Below are 16639 nucleotides of genomic sequence, written 5' to 3' on the forward strand. Positions count from 1 at the left end.
CTGCCATCTCTTGTTCTTCAGAATCGTATATCGTGAATCTTCAATGAATCTCGCTAATATAATATACTGCAGAGTGATTATCGCATTCCTAATCTCATAGCATCATTTCTTAGAATAGATGCAATTCACCATTCCAATTTTACCCTTATTTTCCCTCAATCTATCAGGCGCGTGCTTCCATTTTTCATGTTTATTACAATTTTGCCATGAAATGCATCTGGACCATTGATTAAAAATTGAATGGATGAGATGAGGATTGTATAAGGTATAGGGATGACAAAGGTTGTAGAATAACCTCCCTCTATATATATGTATGGTCACATAAAGTAATGGCGTCTATTGAAACCACTCAAAACTTAAAAAAAATGGATTTAACTTTAAAAGATATTTAGCCTCCACATATGATTTAGTTCTATACTTAAATAACCCATTCAATATCGTATCAGATCTTATACATTGAATTTTTCCTCAAAACCAAAAGAAATAAATTCATTTCATATCTTGTATATTGGTTGTTAAATCCATCTCATTGTTATCCATTCCAATATTTAATTTTTCTCTATCATTTTCTTAAATTCATTTCAATATCTTATATATTAATCTTAGTATAAACCACTTTATCGTATGTTAATTATTCTATATATTCAAAACCTCAAACCAATTATCTAAAAGTAAAATATATAAAATCATGGTATAATTTGCTACAATTACCAGAAATAGTAAAAAGAATAGTTTAAAGTGAATTGTTTAACATAAGAACCAAATAACCCGAAACTATTTTAGTTCTGAAAAAAAATTCAACACTTTAAAATACGATCCTAGTGACCTAAGCTCCTAGATCTACCATTAAATGTGAGAGGATGAAAACCTAGCAACATTTAAGCTTCTACTATGATTCGGCTTTTGGATATGGGTCTCTAGTAGGAAGGGAAGGAGGATTACATAAGTCGTAGCTGTAAGGATGAGCATAGAATGAAAGACATGTTAACACGGGAGGACGAAGACACCTGCAACTTGTATATTGGGTGTCGGAGTGATGGTTGTGGTCAAGGAGGCCGAGGTGATGACTAGAGATGGAGGTAGGTGGGATAGGGGATATGTTAACACGTGTTTTTGTGTGTGTACCTATTTTTTATATTTTAATGGAAAAAAACAAATAAAAAGATAAAAAGACCAACCTACCCCTTCAGTTTTAGTGTTAATAGATTATATTTAACAAAGTAAACTGTAGGAACTATAACCATAAGATCAGGGTGTAGCAGTAATTTTTAACGAAGCATAGGGACCAAAACTATAAGCTACTTAAAAAGGGTAAGAATTATCAAAACCAATCTTACCCCACCCAATATTTTTTGTAGTGGCAGAATAAAATAATATAAAAATAAAAAAAATAAAAAATATGTACCACGTATATTTCACTAAAGTTACATTTTTAACGTTACCTCTCAGTTTGATTTTGGAAATATATATATAGTTTAAAGAAACACATTTTATGTGTTTATAGTCTAAGAAAAGTCTAATTACGTGTATAATGTTTGGAAAGGATAATATTGAAGAAACGTAAATTAAAAACGTATCAAGTTTTATATACATCAGGTTTTGGTTATTAAAGTCCGTACGGTTTATCTCCACAGCTTCAGGCGGTGCCCGAGGATGTACCAATGTGATATTCTTAATAGAAAATTTACGATTACGGCTGATGATTTTCCAATTCCTGATTACGGCTGCAAACTGGCATTCCTAATTGACTCCTGATAATTTTTTTCTTGATAGCTAATTCTATGATTAAAGTACAAGCACAAGCCTATTTAATGATGATCTTTTTTTCTTGCTTTATGTTTCTTCCTTTCTTGTTCGACAAGCAGTCTCACTTATAATTTATTTTAACTTTATTCATCATGAGATTGATCGTCATTTTTCATAACCCTATAGCTATTTGAAAACACGCAGAAAAATTGATAGTCGGCAACCTTAGAATCGAGTTAGGTTTCTTGAGAACTTTAGGTAAACAACAGCTGATAAGTTTTTGTATGTTAATCTTTCAATTTGACAGCTTATTGGAGAAGGTTAATTATGATGAACTGATTAAAAAGTTAAGTTTGGACGATGTTAGAAGAATGATTATATTTAATTGGATTTTCTTTATTACTTTGTCATTTTAGACACTTTTGTTGTTTTGGTTTGTAGTGCTTTTGGTTTGGCAGCGGATCTACCTACCTATGCAAAGCAAACCAAAAAAAAAATCCAATATATCTCATCCAAAAGCACAAACGTTACCTCTGTTACAAAAGTATACGAATAACACAAAAACGCCATCAATATACCATTTCCCATTTTGCCATCTACATAGATTCACCCGACACACACACACACACACACATATATATATATATATATATATATATAATGTTTTTGTACCTCAACAAAATTGTCCTCCCCCACCATCATGGACCACTTTCAATACAATCGTTTAACCACCCACCACCACCATCATCATGCAATATAAGACGCATGACTTCCATTAACAATGAAAAATAATACATGACCACCCAAGGCCAAAGATTAAACATATATCAACTTAAATTTCACAAATTTTCAAACTCATTTACCATCGTTCAGTAACTTCCCCGAATCACCCACGATCGGAGAAGGTGTGGAGAGGCTTCGGGCGTAAACCCTGGGCTCAACGTTTGATAACGAGCCTTCTGTCACTCCACCACTAATACTATAGCATGGCCGAAGTTGCCTGTGATCTTCACAATTACCTTCTTTCCGCATCAATTGGTTCACCCCTTCGGTTAACTTTTTGCCATCCCATACCGACCCTGATGAACCCTGTCTTCTAAATGACTTTTCTGACCTCTTTAGTGTTGCCATGGCTGATCTCAGACTCGTTTTCAGCTTCTGCGTCCCTGCATGTGTAAACATATATTAAATATGTGTGCAAGAAAAAGCCAGAAAATAGGATCCAAGGAAAAAATTTAGATGCCATTTGTTTTGTTTCATAGCAAAACCATAATCAACACTAGTATCATGTGTTTTTCTGTATGTCTTTTGTTAATTTTGGCCGTTAAGCATAATACATATACACACACATGAAGTTGAAATAACAAGCAGATGATAGTCAAGTTCACTGCTTGATTTTCATTGGTTTTTTTAAATACTGTATAACCAAAACCCATTTCAACATAGGTAAGTCATGAAAGATAAATAAAGATATTCAACAAAGAAATCAAGTTTTAACTAGAGTAATACTACTAAAATGCAATATGCCGAAACTAAGCACACTAGTCATTCTGTAAAATAAAGACAGAAGGCTGCATATTCAAAAGCTCAAAGAATAGTAACTTTCACTTTCTTCACATTAACGGTCCAAAAGAGACATGGAAGGCATGTATGTAAACAGAAATATGAAAATCTGCATATCCTTCCAAATCCGTGCAAGATGTAAGTGATCCATATTCATGCCTGCTATAAGCAGACGTGCAAAGGAGAAAAGTTGACAGTGGATGGGGGAGAGGGTAATGGGTATAAATTGTGGTATTTAAGCTCGAGCAGGAGAAATGGAGTGGGAGTCATGTTGGCCATGGAGATCAAGGATAGCATAGTGGATTTGGCACTCAGAGTGGTGATAGAGGAGGAGGTGGTTAACATTGTATGTGGTTTTGCACTGCAACCAAGATTGGGAGAGCAAGAAAAGAAGAGTGTGCATGGAAGTTTAAATAGGAGGTTTACCGAGGGATCAACACATTTATAGGGGGCAACTTCAACGGCCATATTGGGAAAGGGGCAGATGGATATCAAGGAGCCCATGGGGGGTTTTAACTTCAACGCGAGAAACGAGGGATGACCCAGGATTTTCAAACTCGTGCTTTAACAAAAGGAAGGAATGAGTGAGTCGGTATGCTCCTGGATTTCGCCTTAGCACATGATCTAGTAGTTTCAAACCCATGCTTTAACAAAAGGAAGGATCACTGGATCACCTTTCGGAGAGGGGAACTTTTAGCACCCAGATTGACTTACCTCCCATATGTGGAGCCGGGACCATAGAGCTTGAAAGGACTGCAATGCATGATATTCCTTGGTGATAATGGGCTTATCCATGAGGCAAAGAGCAGCAGGGAGAATGAAGGAGGCAAGACCAAGGATCTTGGGCAAAAACCTGAAGGAGAGAGCAACAGAGGGATTCAAGGAGAAGGTCATGGACCGGACAGAGGGAGCACGTGGAGCAGATGAGAAATAGAGTGGTCCAAACCATTAGAGCATGGGCCAAAGATAAGCTCGGAGCGTCAACAGAAAGGATTAGGGACCAAAGGAATCATGGTGGTGGAATGAAGGCGTTCAAGGGAAAACCATCGCGTTTTAAGAACCTGATGTTGTGCTAGACAGAAGAGAAGCGGGGTAGGGCGAAAGAATGGTACAAGAAAGCAAAAAGAAAACACGCGATTGTGGCAAAGGATAAGGCTTATGAAGAGATGTAAGAGGTTGGATACCGGAGAAGGGAAGGATGAAATATACAAGTTGGCAAAGGGATCAAGACATATGAAGCGTAAGGTATATTAAGAACGGGAGTACACAGGTTCTAGTAAAGGACGAGGAGATTAAAGAGAGATAGGTAGGTCTTTTCATTTGCTTTTTAACGAGTCAAAAGGGAGAGGGAGGTGAAAGTGGAAGGCATAAGGAGCAACGACCGCCGCACAACAACTGTTTTTGTCAAAGAATCAACAACGGGGAGGTGAAAGTAGCACTAAGAAAAGGGGGAAGTCCAAGACCGTAGGCCCGAACCACATCCCCATCGAAGCGTGGATGTGCCAAGGGGAGGCAGGTGCACGTTGGCTGGTAGAGCTCTTTATCGTCTTTCTCAAGACTAGCAAGATGCCGAAAGAGTGGAGGCTTAGGGGCCGTTTACCAAATGTTTACCCGGGTAAGCGTTTACCAAGTCACATTACCTTACCAGATGAATATAGCAAGGACCAAGAATCTTATCTAGTAAGAGCGAAGATAAGAATCGAAAGTCTTACTCGGTAAGTGAAGGCGACGACTCTTACCACGGTTAGTGCTTACTGGGTAAATTGTTGCATATGATACCGTTTTGATGGCCTAAAATCTTACTAGGTAAGTAAGTGATAGTGTTGAATTTTGTCGGTAAGCACTTACCCAGATAAGTGTTTGGTAAAAGGCCCCTTAGTGTGGCGGTGCCGCTATATAAGAACAAAGGCAATACACAAACTTGCTGTAATTATCATGGTATAAAGCTTCTTAGCCATACTGTAATATCATGGGAGAGTGGTGTGCGGCACAAAATAAGGGGTGATGAACCAATTCGGATTCATGCCAAGGAGGTCAAACATCAAGGCAATCCACCTCCTCAGAAGCCTCATGTAGAAATGTAGGACACGTGGTAAGAATTTCCACATGGTGATCATAGACTTGGAGAAGGCTTGTGATAGCGTACATCGGACATGATCTGGAGGATCCTGAAGGAGAGACAAGTACCATGGAGGTATATCAAGGCAATTCAGGAGATGTACAAGCAAATAATGACCTGTGTTAGGACCCCAGTGGGTTAGACGGAGTACTTTCTGGGCTACATTAGGGTTTGACATTAAGCCCATTTTTATTTGATGTAATTTTGGATAGATTTCACAAGGGATTCAAGGGGTGTCTCATGGTATATGTTATTTGCAGAGACATTGTACTAGTAGTAGAATCGAAGAAAGAGACAAATGCTAAGTGGAGAGCAGCCTTCGAAGCATAAGGCTTGTATTTGGAATTTGAATTATATGTTCGAGCTTTGTGTTTTAAACTGTTTCCAAAACTTCATTTTCATATTACACACTTAGAAGTCAGAACTTAGTTCAACCAGAGGGGCTCTGAGGGGCTCTGGTTGTCCAGAGGGCTTCGGGTTGATTTGACCAAGTGGTTTTCCTCTAAGTTCTTTGGCAAGTGAACCCTCTGGTTGATCTTTACCTTTAACTAGAGGGCCTCTAGGCATATATCAAGTTCTTTATAAAGTTTGTTTTTAAGTATATCATCTCTGGTTCTGGTCGTCCAGAGGGCCTCTTTTTGGCTGAGGCAATGTGACTTGTTTCTAATTAGGTCAATGCTTTCAAATTGGCGATCTTAAGAGTATTTAATTTGGTTAAAAGTGGTCTAGAGAAGCTCTAATTTGTCTTGGGCTTTTGGTTGAGTTGGAAGTTCAGGACCAGAGGTTATGGTTAGTAGGACCAGTGGCTCACGTCATCCAGAGAGCTTTTGATTGGGCTTGGTATTATATTGGAAGTTGATTTTGATCAACTTATTGTTGTCTTATTTCAAAATATGACTACTCTGGTTGTCAAACCAGAGGGGGCTCTGGTCCTTGTGGACAGAGGGGTTGAGAATCTTGCATCATGTATGGCAAGTAAGATTTATAAATCCTTTTTGGAACGTGTTATTTGAGTTAGGATTTATAACAAGGTGTTTATAAATTTGTTTAATTACAAATATAATTTTAACCGGTTTTGGTGATCTTCACCATGTAATTGCAAAGAAAGCGTTATCTCACTAGACCTTCTGGTCTAACCCTCATTTTGTGTTTTAAAATATGCATTGCAGGATTAGCATGGTCTCGGGATAGTAAGGGAAGGGGAAAATATGATTATTTTCCTTATATGCTTGTCTGCTGTTTTTGAAGATCAACTTGTTCATTGATGATGTGATTGTACAAGAACATTGCTTTGAAATTTTTGAGATGTAAATTTTGTATCATAAGTTTCTTGTACTAGTGGGACCTATGAGGTGTAATTTGTATTTCTTTTATATGAAGTACATATTATATGCAAATGTGAAGTATGAGGTGTTATAACTGACGAGGGAGTGGAAGTCAACATTGGGGAGTAAAGGGAACCCCAACATCACAATTCAAGTACCTTTGCACCTATGATTCAAAAAGGAGGAGAAAGTCGAGGACAATACACACTGAATGAAGACAAGATGGGCAAAACACAGGGCTGTCACAGGAGTGTTGTATGAGAAAAAGGTCCTTATAAAATTGAAGGGCGAGCTTTACATGTAACCATCAGACCACTCGTATTTAATGGGCCAAAATGTTGACAATAAAGGAGGCGAATGAAAGGAAGTCAAATATAGCATAAATGAGGATGCTTAATGGACCTGTCGCAAATCTATATTGGACATGATGTTGAATGAGTTTTTTTGAGCAAAGTTGAGAGTAGCGCCTATCATGGATAAATTGGGAGGGAAGGTTGTGGTGGTTTGACCATGTTCGTGAGAGAGAGAATTCGTGGTGAGAGGGTTAAGAGCGTAATGTCGACGGGTAAGAAGGGACAGACCTGGAAGGACGTGAGATGAGCAACTGAGACTTAGGGGCCACTTACTAAACACTTACCTTGGTAAGCGGTTACTGGTTCAATTACCTTACAAAATGACCATGACAAGGACCGAAAATCTTACCCAGCAAGAGAGAAGGCAAGGATCAAGAGTCTAAACCGGTAAGTGAGGGTGATGACTCTTATCCGGTAAATGCTTACCGGGTTATAAACGCTTACTATCAATCCACTTTGATGTCAAGAAATGTTAGCTCATAAGGTAAGTGAGAGCGTTAAGTCTTGTCGGTAGGCACATACTCGATAAGCATTTGGGCAGCTCCTTAGATAGAGTGAATTTAGGCAAGGTTTTAAAGTATGGAAACGTGAGCTTAGGCGTTTTTTCCTTGGGGAGGCAAGGCATAAGCCTTGAGGAGGTCAAAGGTGTAAGTCTCGAGGCGGAAAACAAATATAATTGAAAATAATAAGTATACACACTAATTAATGTATAGGGAAAATTGCATTTAAAAGTAACCTACTTTAGTCTGATTCCTTTTTCAGATAACGTACCTTTAAAACCTTCATTTTGGTACCTCCGCTGTAAAATATCAAACTTTTAAGTACCTAGTAACCTACATATTAAGTAATCGGTTAACTTAAATGATGGTGTAAATTTTTGACGATGACATGGAATTAATGACCTGGAAACTAAAATATTTTCTCCTAAAAGTTTTCATTCTCCATTTCTTCCCCGAAACATCCCACGACCTGAAACTGAAACTGAAACGTCACCCTCCCTATCGTCAATATCATCGCCCCTCCCTTTGTCGTCGAGACAACTTCGTTTGGCCTCGCTCTCCTCTCATGTCAAGCTTCTACATCAGATTGCGAATGAGTACAAGATTAGTCATCTGGTTATTCCATTTTTGTGGTTTCTAGGGGTTTATGGTTTTATGGTTTCTCGATAAAATGCAAATGTTCTTGATCAATAGTGTTTATCAATTTATCTTTCTTCTAGATTAATTTGTTTATGAGGTTGAGGAGATTGAGATACAAAATATTTGCTTTAGAAATCCATTACAGAGACCAACGAAAGAGTGAAGTGCAGAGCATTACAGACTGAGATGCAAAATATCGTATTTCTTAAACCTAACAGAGCATTACACTAATGTAAGCTGATAAATATATAACTTCATTTTGCAGCCATAAAGGAATGTTCCCCACTTCCTTGAACATCTCTTTCTTTATTCATTTACATGGTACTGTCCACGAGCAACACTTCAATTGCGGAGTGATGCTCTAATATAATAATTTGATTCTTTTCTTAAACTTGTTGCATGAAGAATCTTTTTGTGTTTTCCTTCTTGAACCAACATTTATGCTACATAATGGGCCACAGTTAATGATTTGATCCTTTTCTTGAATAAGAAGGATGATAAAGTTATAAAATGTTGGTTATATAATTATTTTTTTGCCATTCAAATTTAACTCTTTTTTTCTTGAATAATGAGAATAGGAAGTTATATGTTACCGGAAGATTAGAAAACGAGAACAATAGGCTTGATCTTGATAAATTTCTTTGTATTAGTCTTGATCACATATTTTGTAACTCACTCTTATTTCACCAGCAAGGAACATGAAGAAGGGGCTTCTACTAGTGATGATGACCTTGGAGGTCCAATGACCTGAATGAAGAATACGAAGATTGGTTCAATGATGTGTTTTCCAATGCCGATCAAGATGATGTTGCTAGTTTAGATAATCTATCAGACGGAGATGAAAAAATTAGGGAAGCTCGATTAAAGATGATGAACCTTAATAGTAAATGACTTGCAAAAATTGTTGGGAGGTTGGACATAATTCAAGAGGTTGTAAAAACCAGAAAAAGATGCATCATCTAAGCAAAGAAATCCAGGTGGTAGGCCTAGAGGCAGTGGTTCAAGTAGGGTTCAAGAGGCGGTGGTTCAGGGAGAGGTTCAAGAGGTAGGACTTCAAAGGGAAGGGTTGGTCCATTTCCACCGATTGTGGTAAGTAAACCTTGTGATTCTATATGTTTTTTTATTAAATTTGGCCGAATTGTTATTAAAAAGTCATTAGGTAATTAACGTTATTCTTTTTCTTATTTGAAGTTGAAGCGAGAGAAAGGGAAGAAACTCCATCTAAGAGGACTAAGTGGAGCCGGGTGTAACATTGATTGAGCATTAACGATGTATCAGAGCATTTAACTTTGACTCAGAATTCACGAAGTATCAGAACATTTTGTTTTATAATTGGTAGAGGTGTTATGCTATTGTCCCTTTTTTATTATGGAAGATACAAGTGGCATGCCATTTTTGTAAAAATATTTAACCATTGGCAATATTTTGTTTATTAACTTATCATTGTTTAGCAATGATTAACTTTTTTTATTATTATTTTGGTCTTGTTTAGTTAATAAGAATTTCAACACATAATAGACCTAAAAATGTTACGGAAATAACAATCATTTAAAAGTTACAAAAATTTACAATCATTTAAAAAAAATACAAGTTCTATAGATTTTAACAAAAAATATAATAATGAAGTAAATTTTTCCTTAATTGAAAATACATATATCACAAAAAAAATGACGTGGTTTTTTCTTAATCAAAAAATACAAAATTTCACAAAAAAATTAAAGATGACAGTGGATTTTTTTTCTTAGTTGGCATTTATAAAATAATAAACAATGCCACATCAATAAAAACCTGATCCTAATCAAAATTTGCAAGTCATTAGGTTACCCAGGTACTTAAGAGTTTGATATTTTACGGCTGAGGTACCAAAATGAAGGTTTTGAAAGTACGTTACCTGAAATTGGAATCAGATTAAAGTACATTACTTTTTAATATAACTTGCCCTAATATATATATATATACATGGAAAATAAATAAAACTGAAATAGTATATACCCACTAAATAGTATATATACACAACTATTATGCATCGGACTTATAGAGAAAACAGTAGACACAAAATGTATAAATTTAAATATATACATACACACACTCTTAGAGGTTACAAGAAGAATACAAAAAGTGGGACGACGGAAGACTCCAATAAGTAACAAAATATAGAAAGTGGGATGGCAGGTGACTCCAATAAGTACGAAATAGACAGAGTGGGATGGCGGGAGACTTGGTTTGCACAAACCAGAGCAGTCAAAAGAGGCGACCGCCTCACCGCTTTTGTTCCGCCTCAATCAACCAAGGTGTACGTCCCACCCCAACCTGGAGAAGTGACGCCTCACATACGATTTTGGGCCGCCTCACCTTGACGCATGCCTCGAGGCATTCGCCTCTCACGCTTTTTTAAAACCATGGATTTAGGGATTTCCAAAAACATGACCTTGGATAGAAGTTTCTGAGGACATAGAACTAGGGTAGCATATTTTGTATAAGGACCTATGGGTAATATGGTCGTGGAAGGTGGAACGAGAGGTAGTAGGTGGGTTGGGGGAGGTTAGAGAGCCGACAGCTAAGTTAGGATAGGTAGCACAACCCCTTTTGGGTAGTCTTTTGGCTCACTTACTTCTTAGGTTGTTTAGTTGTTTTGTACTTCCCTTTTTTTCTTTTTATGCATGTACTTCTTTTTAACTTTTTTATTGTTGTTTCTATTGCGTGCTTGATCTTCGAGTCCATGCTTGTCTTCCTTTCCTAAGTTTATCTCGAACTTCTCAACAACGCTTCAAATCCTTTTTTTCTTGCCTTTGTTAGTGTCGCTTTTGGTAAGTCGAGAGTCTTCAAAAAAACAGTGTCTCTACACCTTTCAGGTGGAGGAAAGGTTGCATATATCATACCTTCCTCAAACCCCACTCTGTGGGATTTCATTGACTTCATTTGGTATGATTTTGTGTACAAGCAGATGTAGATATTTGGATATGGTTGCAATCATACCCAAACATATTTGACATGTATAACTTATAAGATAATGTATTAATATGCAATCAATAACATATCTTCTTCATAGAATTATAACATGGCTAAAATCATAAGGATCTAGATTTAATTATATATATCAAGTAAAGATATCTTTTATACCACTAGCAAAATGTATAGATACATTGCTAACCACACAATTTTTTATCACAAACACCCGTGCATTGTTCATCTAATTGTCATCAAATATCATGCAACATGCAAATGCAAATACTCGCAAATGTCCAAAGCCATTGATGATTTAAATGATGCTTATTCTAAGAAACTTCAGGCAAAAGTATGTTTTGGTGACTGAACTAGAAACAAAGCAATGCCAATCAAAGCATGCATAATATTTCTCGTTTCTCTTTCCTCACTCTACCAAAACCTATGAATAGCATGCTGAACCGATTTTCTAGATGCACATGGTGGATATGTCGCATTAAGAGAGTTTCAGAAGCAAACCGTTGATAAGGTAGGCGATGATCAGGAACACCATCTTCACCACGCTTATCTTCGAACCATTTCAGGACTTTCTTGCGAGGTATTTTTGTCACATGCACAATGTTGCTAATCAGGGCATTCTGCATTCAATTTTCAACAATACCACAAACTTAATCAAGTTTATCTAAAAATGCAAGTTGTAAAGTTACATAATGAACAATAAGCACGTTTATCAGTAGCACTACTATGCACTTGGCAGTTAACTACTACATTCATCCTATGAAGATTGTAGTGTCGAGCTTCACATATGACTTAAGAAAAAATCTTTTACTATTGGTTTATATCTATAATAACCTTCAATGAGGACAATATAGAAAAAGAATCTTCAATACCCAAATCAAATAGAATTAAACTATCTGCAAAATGAGGATCAATAGCTGATTTTAACATGCATACTTTCCAAAAGATATTATTGCCATATATCACGACACATAAAAAATAAGATCGTTGTAAATTTCATGAGATAGATGGTCTACGATGTCATGCTTGTTATATTCTACAACAGTAATTGCAAGTAGCTCATACAAATCATACAATAAGCGTGTAACACCAAGGATAGAGGAGTACCAAAATCATGGGCTCATGGCATGGCAAATTTTGCAAGATCATAAGTACAATGTAAGCAAGAGAAATTCTAGATCAAATTAAATATCGAGGAATATGAGCAAGAAAAATACCTTAAGTGATTGTCAAATTCAATAGATTTAAATCTTGGAAGGAAAATGTTCAACATCGTGGTCTAGTAATTGTAATTGTAATTGACCTCTTGGTCTAGACAGGAATGAGCTACCGACAAAAGGTTTTTATTTTTCTTGGGTATCTGAACTCATCAATCTCTCTAATTACTCCACTTCAAGTTTCGAGTTATATCAAATTAAGCTCAAAGGAAAAATGCACAGGCTTCAATGATATTGACCATTATGCTCACATGTATTCCTCAGACATTCATAAATCTATCCTGCATATGTAAAGGATCAATTAAACTTGATCTGTTTACATAATGCATAACAAGACTTCAGTAACTACCAATCCAAAAGGAGAACCATGTCCCTAAAGGAGCAGAGTGTATGACTAATCATTTATGACATCATTCTACTGAAACAGCTGCAATAACATATAGTGTATTAACTCACTGTGGGACGTTTTGATCGTCTATAAACTCTCTCTAGTGTTTCAACATGCACTTTCTTCAGTCGCTTTTGAGCAGACCAGCTACTTTGCATTTGATGAACTGGAACTTTTGTGGTGGCCTTGTCATTTAGTGCATCTCTTTCACTTGCCAACAGAGCAACATCCTCAGCTTTGATTACAGGTTCCAATATTGTTGGATCGGCTTTATTAGGTAATGTGGCACTAAGCATAAGAAGATCTGGAGGGGGGTCACGAAGTAATTCGAGAACAATAGCTCTATCAAGACATAAGTCTGCAGCCAGATTCTTGATCTGCATTAACAAAAACCGCAACCAATATAATATCTACCATGATGAATTTCTGTGTCACAGAGTTATGGTAATTGATAAGTAAATGAAGAGATCAATTCCAAAAAAATTGTAAATGAAAGCAATCAATTCCAAAAAAAAATTGCAAGTGAAGAGAGATTTGTTCATTCACCCCCACAAACACGCACAAAGAACAGAGTCATCTGCTTAATTGTTGTTGAAGAAAACAAATTTACACTTACGAACACCATGATGTACTCACCATTGCCCTGTTCTCTTACAAAGATAAACCCAGCACTGCAGTCTAGTAATTTCCAAAACATTCTACTATTCTCACAGTTCCTAGCATGCTTATATTCCATCCTTTAGTCCTCTCAATATTTCTGATTTAGAAAATTATTACAGATGTGGGTTTTTCTCTGATTTGACTGGAGTTGAAGTTCTGAACCCTGAGAATATGTCAGCTATCTTAGAATTTGAAGTACTCATGACAGATAATCTAAAGACTACAAAACATTGAAGCATAGGTAGACTTGTAATATGACTTCTAAAAACTCCAGATATTCTCTTGTAACGAACATGGTAAAAGGAAAATCAAATGCATTGGGAAAAATTTTGGTAGTATATGAACAAATATAAACCTAAATGAAGTGCTGTCGTAATATCAGAGTTTAAACCAATTTGGTATCACTGTTCCCTTGAATATAAATACTTAAAATACTCAAATATAAATGCAATCAGCCTCATCAAAATCCTTAAAATACTATATTGTTAACTATTAAACAGGAAAAAAAAAAGATAAGAAACTGTTGCAGTTCAATTCATGTCTTATGCCTGGAGATTGACATGCTGCAATTAATATCATGCAAGTTCAATCAACTGAGATGAATAAGTCACTGCCATTTCGACCATTAAGCCTAATACAAGACAATATTCACAGGGTCAAACACAACAGATCACTGTAGGAGAAGCTTGACAGAACACAGTATATGCATGTTGTCCGTCCAGGTTAACACGATTTGACAATCCTAGCTTCATATGAGGCTATCCTTCATCTCTCACTTGTCAAGGCTGTAGAGTTCGGGGTCTTACCTCAATCAAAACAGCTGACACTAAACCATCTAGATGACTTGATTTCAGCAGAAATTGCGTCAATGAACAGCAAATATGGAGAAAGCATAAATCACATCTAAATATGCTTACACTAGTCTTACGCCGTCCATCTTTAAGTGCATAAGCCAATCTCCGAAGCTGCCATCTTTTGAGTTCCAGTGGTCCTTCTTCATCTCCATCTCCATCTCCATCTGCCTCTTCCTCTTCCTCTTCCTCTTCCTCTTCCTCTTCCTCTTCCTCCTCTCCCTCTTCTTCCAGGTTGTTGCTTTTGATTTCCTTCTCAGTTGTTTCATTCATCGTTTTATCTTTTTTATTCATCGATTCCTTGTCTTTGACTCTCACCTCATTTTTCTCATCCACGATATCATCAAACAATCCCAATAGCTCATCATCCCCTAGTGCTTCCTCCAACTCACGTTCAAGCTTTGCGAGGTCTTCCTCGGTTATTTCATCATCATCATCATCAAATGATAAGCCATCATTTTTTAAATCTTCCTCTAGCTGCTTAAAGAGTGCTTCAAAAGCATCCTCCTCGATATCTTCCTCCTTACCAACACTATTTCTGCCCAAGCCTTGCTGCAGAAACAAAAGCAATCGAGATAAATAAATGATTGCCAAAAGCAAATAGGGTTGTCATCCACAGGTTGCTACAGTGAATTTCAACAAGGATTCTCAGCACTGACAAGACAATCTAGGGTCATAAGTTATCATATACATCCGAAAGGTTATAAAGATACAATTATGAATTAGAACTTCACACTATGTAAAAATGATTACCCGAGTGTGGAGTTACTTTGTGGAGATGAGACCCACAAAAAAAGGACATGAAAAGAGAAGGAAAATGGACAAAACAAACAGATTTTATTTTCTAAAGTGAAAAACAATACACACCAAAAAGAACAAAGGAAAACCACAATAAACTTTAAAAATAATTATACAGAGACATTTGAAGTTAAAACACTTTTGCAGGTTGAATCTCCAAAATCAAACCTGACTTATTTGGGACAGAAGAAACCTTTGATCATTTTGGTTTAAGTTGTTACAATCATGTCTGAATTTAAGCAACAAACCCCTGACACAAAAAGAGCCTTGTTATCCGTTATCACCTACTAATGAATTAAAATTAGGAATTTAGTTTCGATACAATCTAATTCTGAAATTATGTCATCAAAACGATGCTCATGAATCTGTGACGTGTACTGTAAATCAATCAAGTCATTTGCTAATGTACCATCATATAGTCAGATATTTATTTTCAGAGTGTAGCATTTAACTCTACAGCCATTAATCTTCATCTTGTCAGTTTTAATGAGAGCAATTGAATTCAACTTAATCCAAGGTGTTAGCCTTAGCAACAGCAAACGGCAATAACTACTGCAAAAACTGAAGTTTTCCAGAACATCAAAAAAAACCAAATACCTTCTTTTTCTTGGAGGAAGAGATTGGAGAGTTGCTTTTGCTGCTACGACGGCGAGCACAAGTAACGACGGAGCAGCGAGAAGACAATGTCCGTAGGTTTGCTGAGATGGCAGGCATGTGGAGCAGACGGTTGTTAGAGATATACGAAGTTGAAGGAAGTTGAATTGCCATCCAAAAGTGAAGCGCCATGGAAATTGCGCCTGGAGCCCTGAGGGTTTTAGGGAAGGTGAGATGGAAATGGCAGTTGTGACATTATCTATAAGTTTGGAAAAGGTACATATTTCACCCTTAAACTTTCAACCATTTTGCGACACCTAGGGTTGTAAATGAGTTTAGCCGAGTCGAGTAGCAATTTATTCGAACTATGTTCAAGAAATAATAACAGGCTCGAGTCGAGCTCCAACATTTTTTGAATTATTGAGCTCAAGTTAGATGCTTGATTATAGGCTCAAACTCACGATCAATTAACTTATTTATCAGCTCGAACTCGATATTTATTATATTTTTACTATATTATTTATGAACATATGAGCATGTCTGACTCAGAAAGTATATGTTAGAATGGTGCGGCTCGACTCAAAAAATTTAATTGAATTTTCGAACAAGTCGATTCGAATATTGGTGTTATGAAGTTTGACTCGTTAAGTTAACGGGTTTTATTTTGTGTTTAAGATCGAATCGAGCTCGAGAATTATTAAGCTTGAATCGTTTACACTCCTAGAGCCTACACAACTAAAAAGTCAGGCTTGCGTTTTGGATTGGAACCACTAGGGTTGTTAATGAGCCTAGTCGATGCTCATTTATGGGCTCAGAAAAGTATTATCAGGCTCGAGCTTGACTTGAGCTTGAATAACTTTCATAGTAGGGTCTGAGTTCGAGCTTAAATATTTTTATAATTTTCAAGTTTGACGCTCATTATGAG

General features: G+C 36.6%; 1 protein-coding gene across 1 annotated transcript; it reads right to left on the reverse strand.

The window, feature by feature from the left end:
- Positions 1-2496: 2496 nt before the first annotated feature.
- On the reverse strand, positions 2497-15919 carry LOC112502131 (protein OVEREXPRESSOR OF CATIONIC PEROXIDASE 3). The gene is made up of 5 exons (XM_025105959.1): positions 15718-15919; positions 14389-14874; positions 12880-13188; positions 11708-11826; positions 2497-2912 (listed from the first exon to the last, which is right to left on the reverse strand). The coding sequence occupies exons 1-5, from the start codon at positions 15904-15906 to the stop codon at positions 2843-2845; spliced, it is 1173 nt and encodes a 390-aa protein (XP_024961727.1). The 5' UTR covers positions 15907-15919; the 3' UTR covers positions 2497-2842.
- Positions 15920-16639: the final 720 nt, after the last annotated feature.

The sequence above is a fragment of the Cynara cardunculus genome, unplaced genomic scaffold (assembly GCF_001531365.2).
Source record: "Cynara cardunculus var. scolymus isolate 2C unplaced genomic scaffold, CcrdV1 Un_Scaffold_934, whole genome shotgun sequence".
NCBI classification, from domain to species: domain Eukaryota; kingdom Viridiplantae; phylum Streptophyta; class Magnoliopsida; order Asterales; family Asteraceae; genus Cynara; species Cynara cardunculus.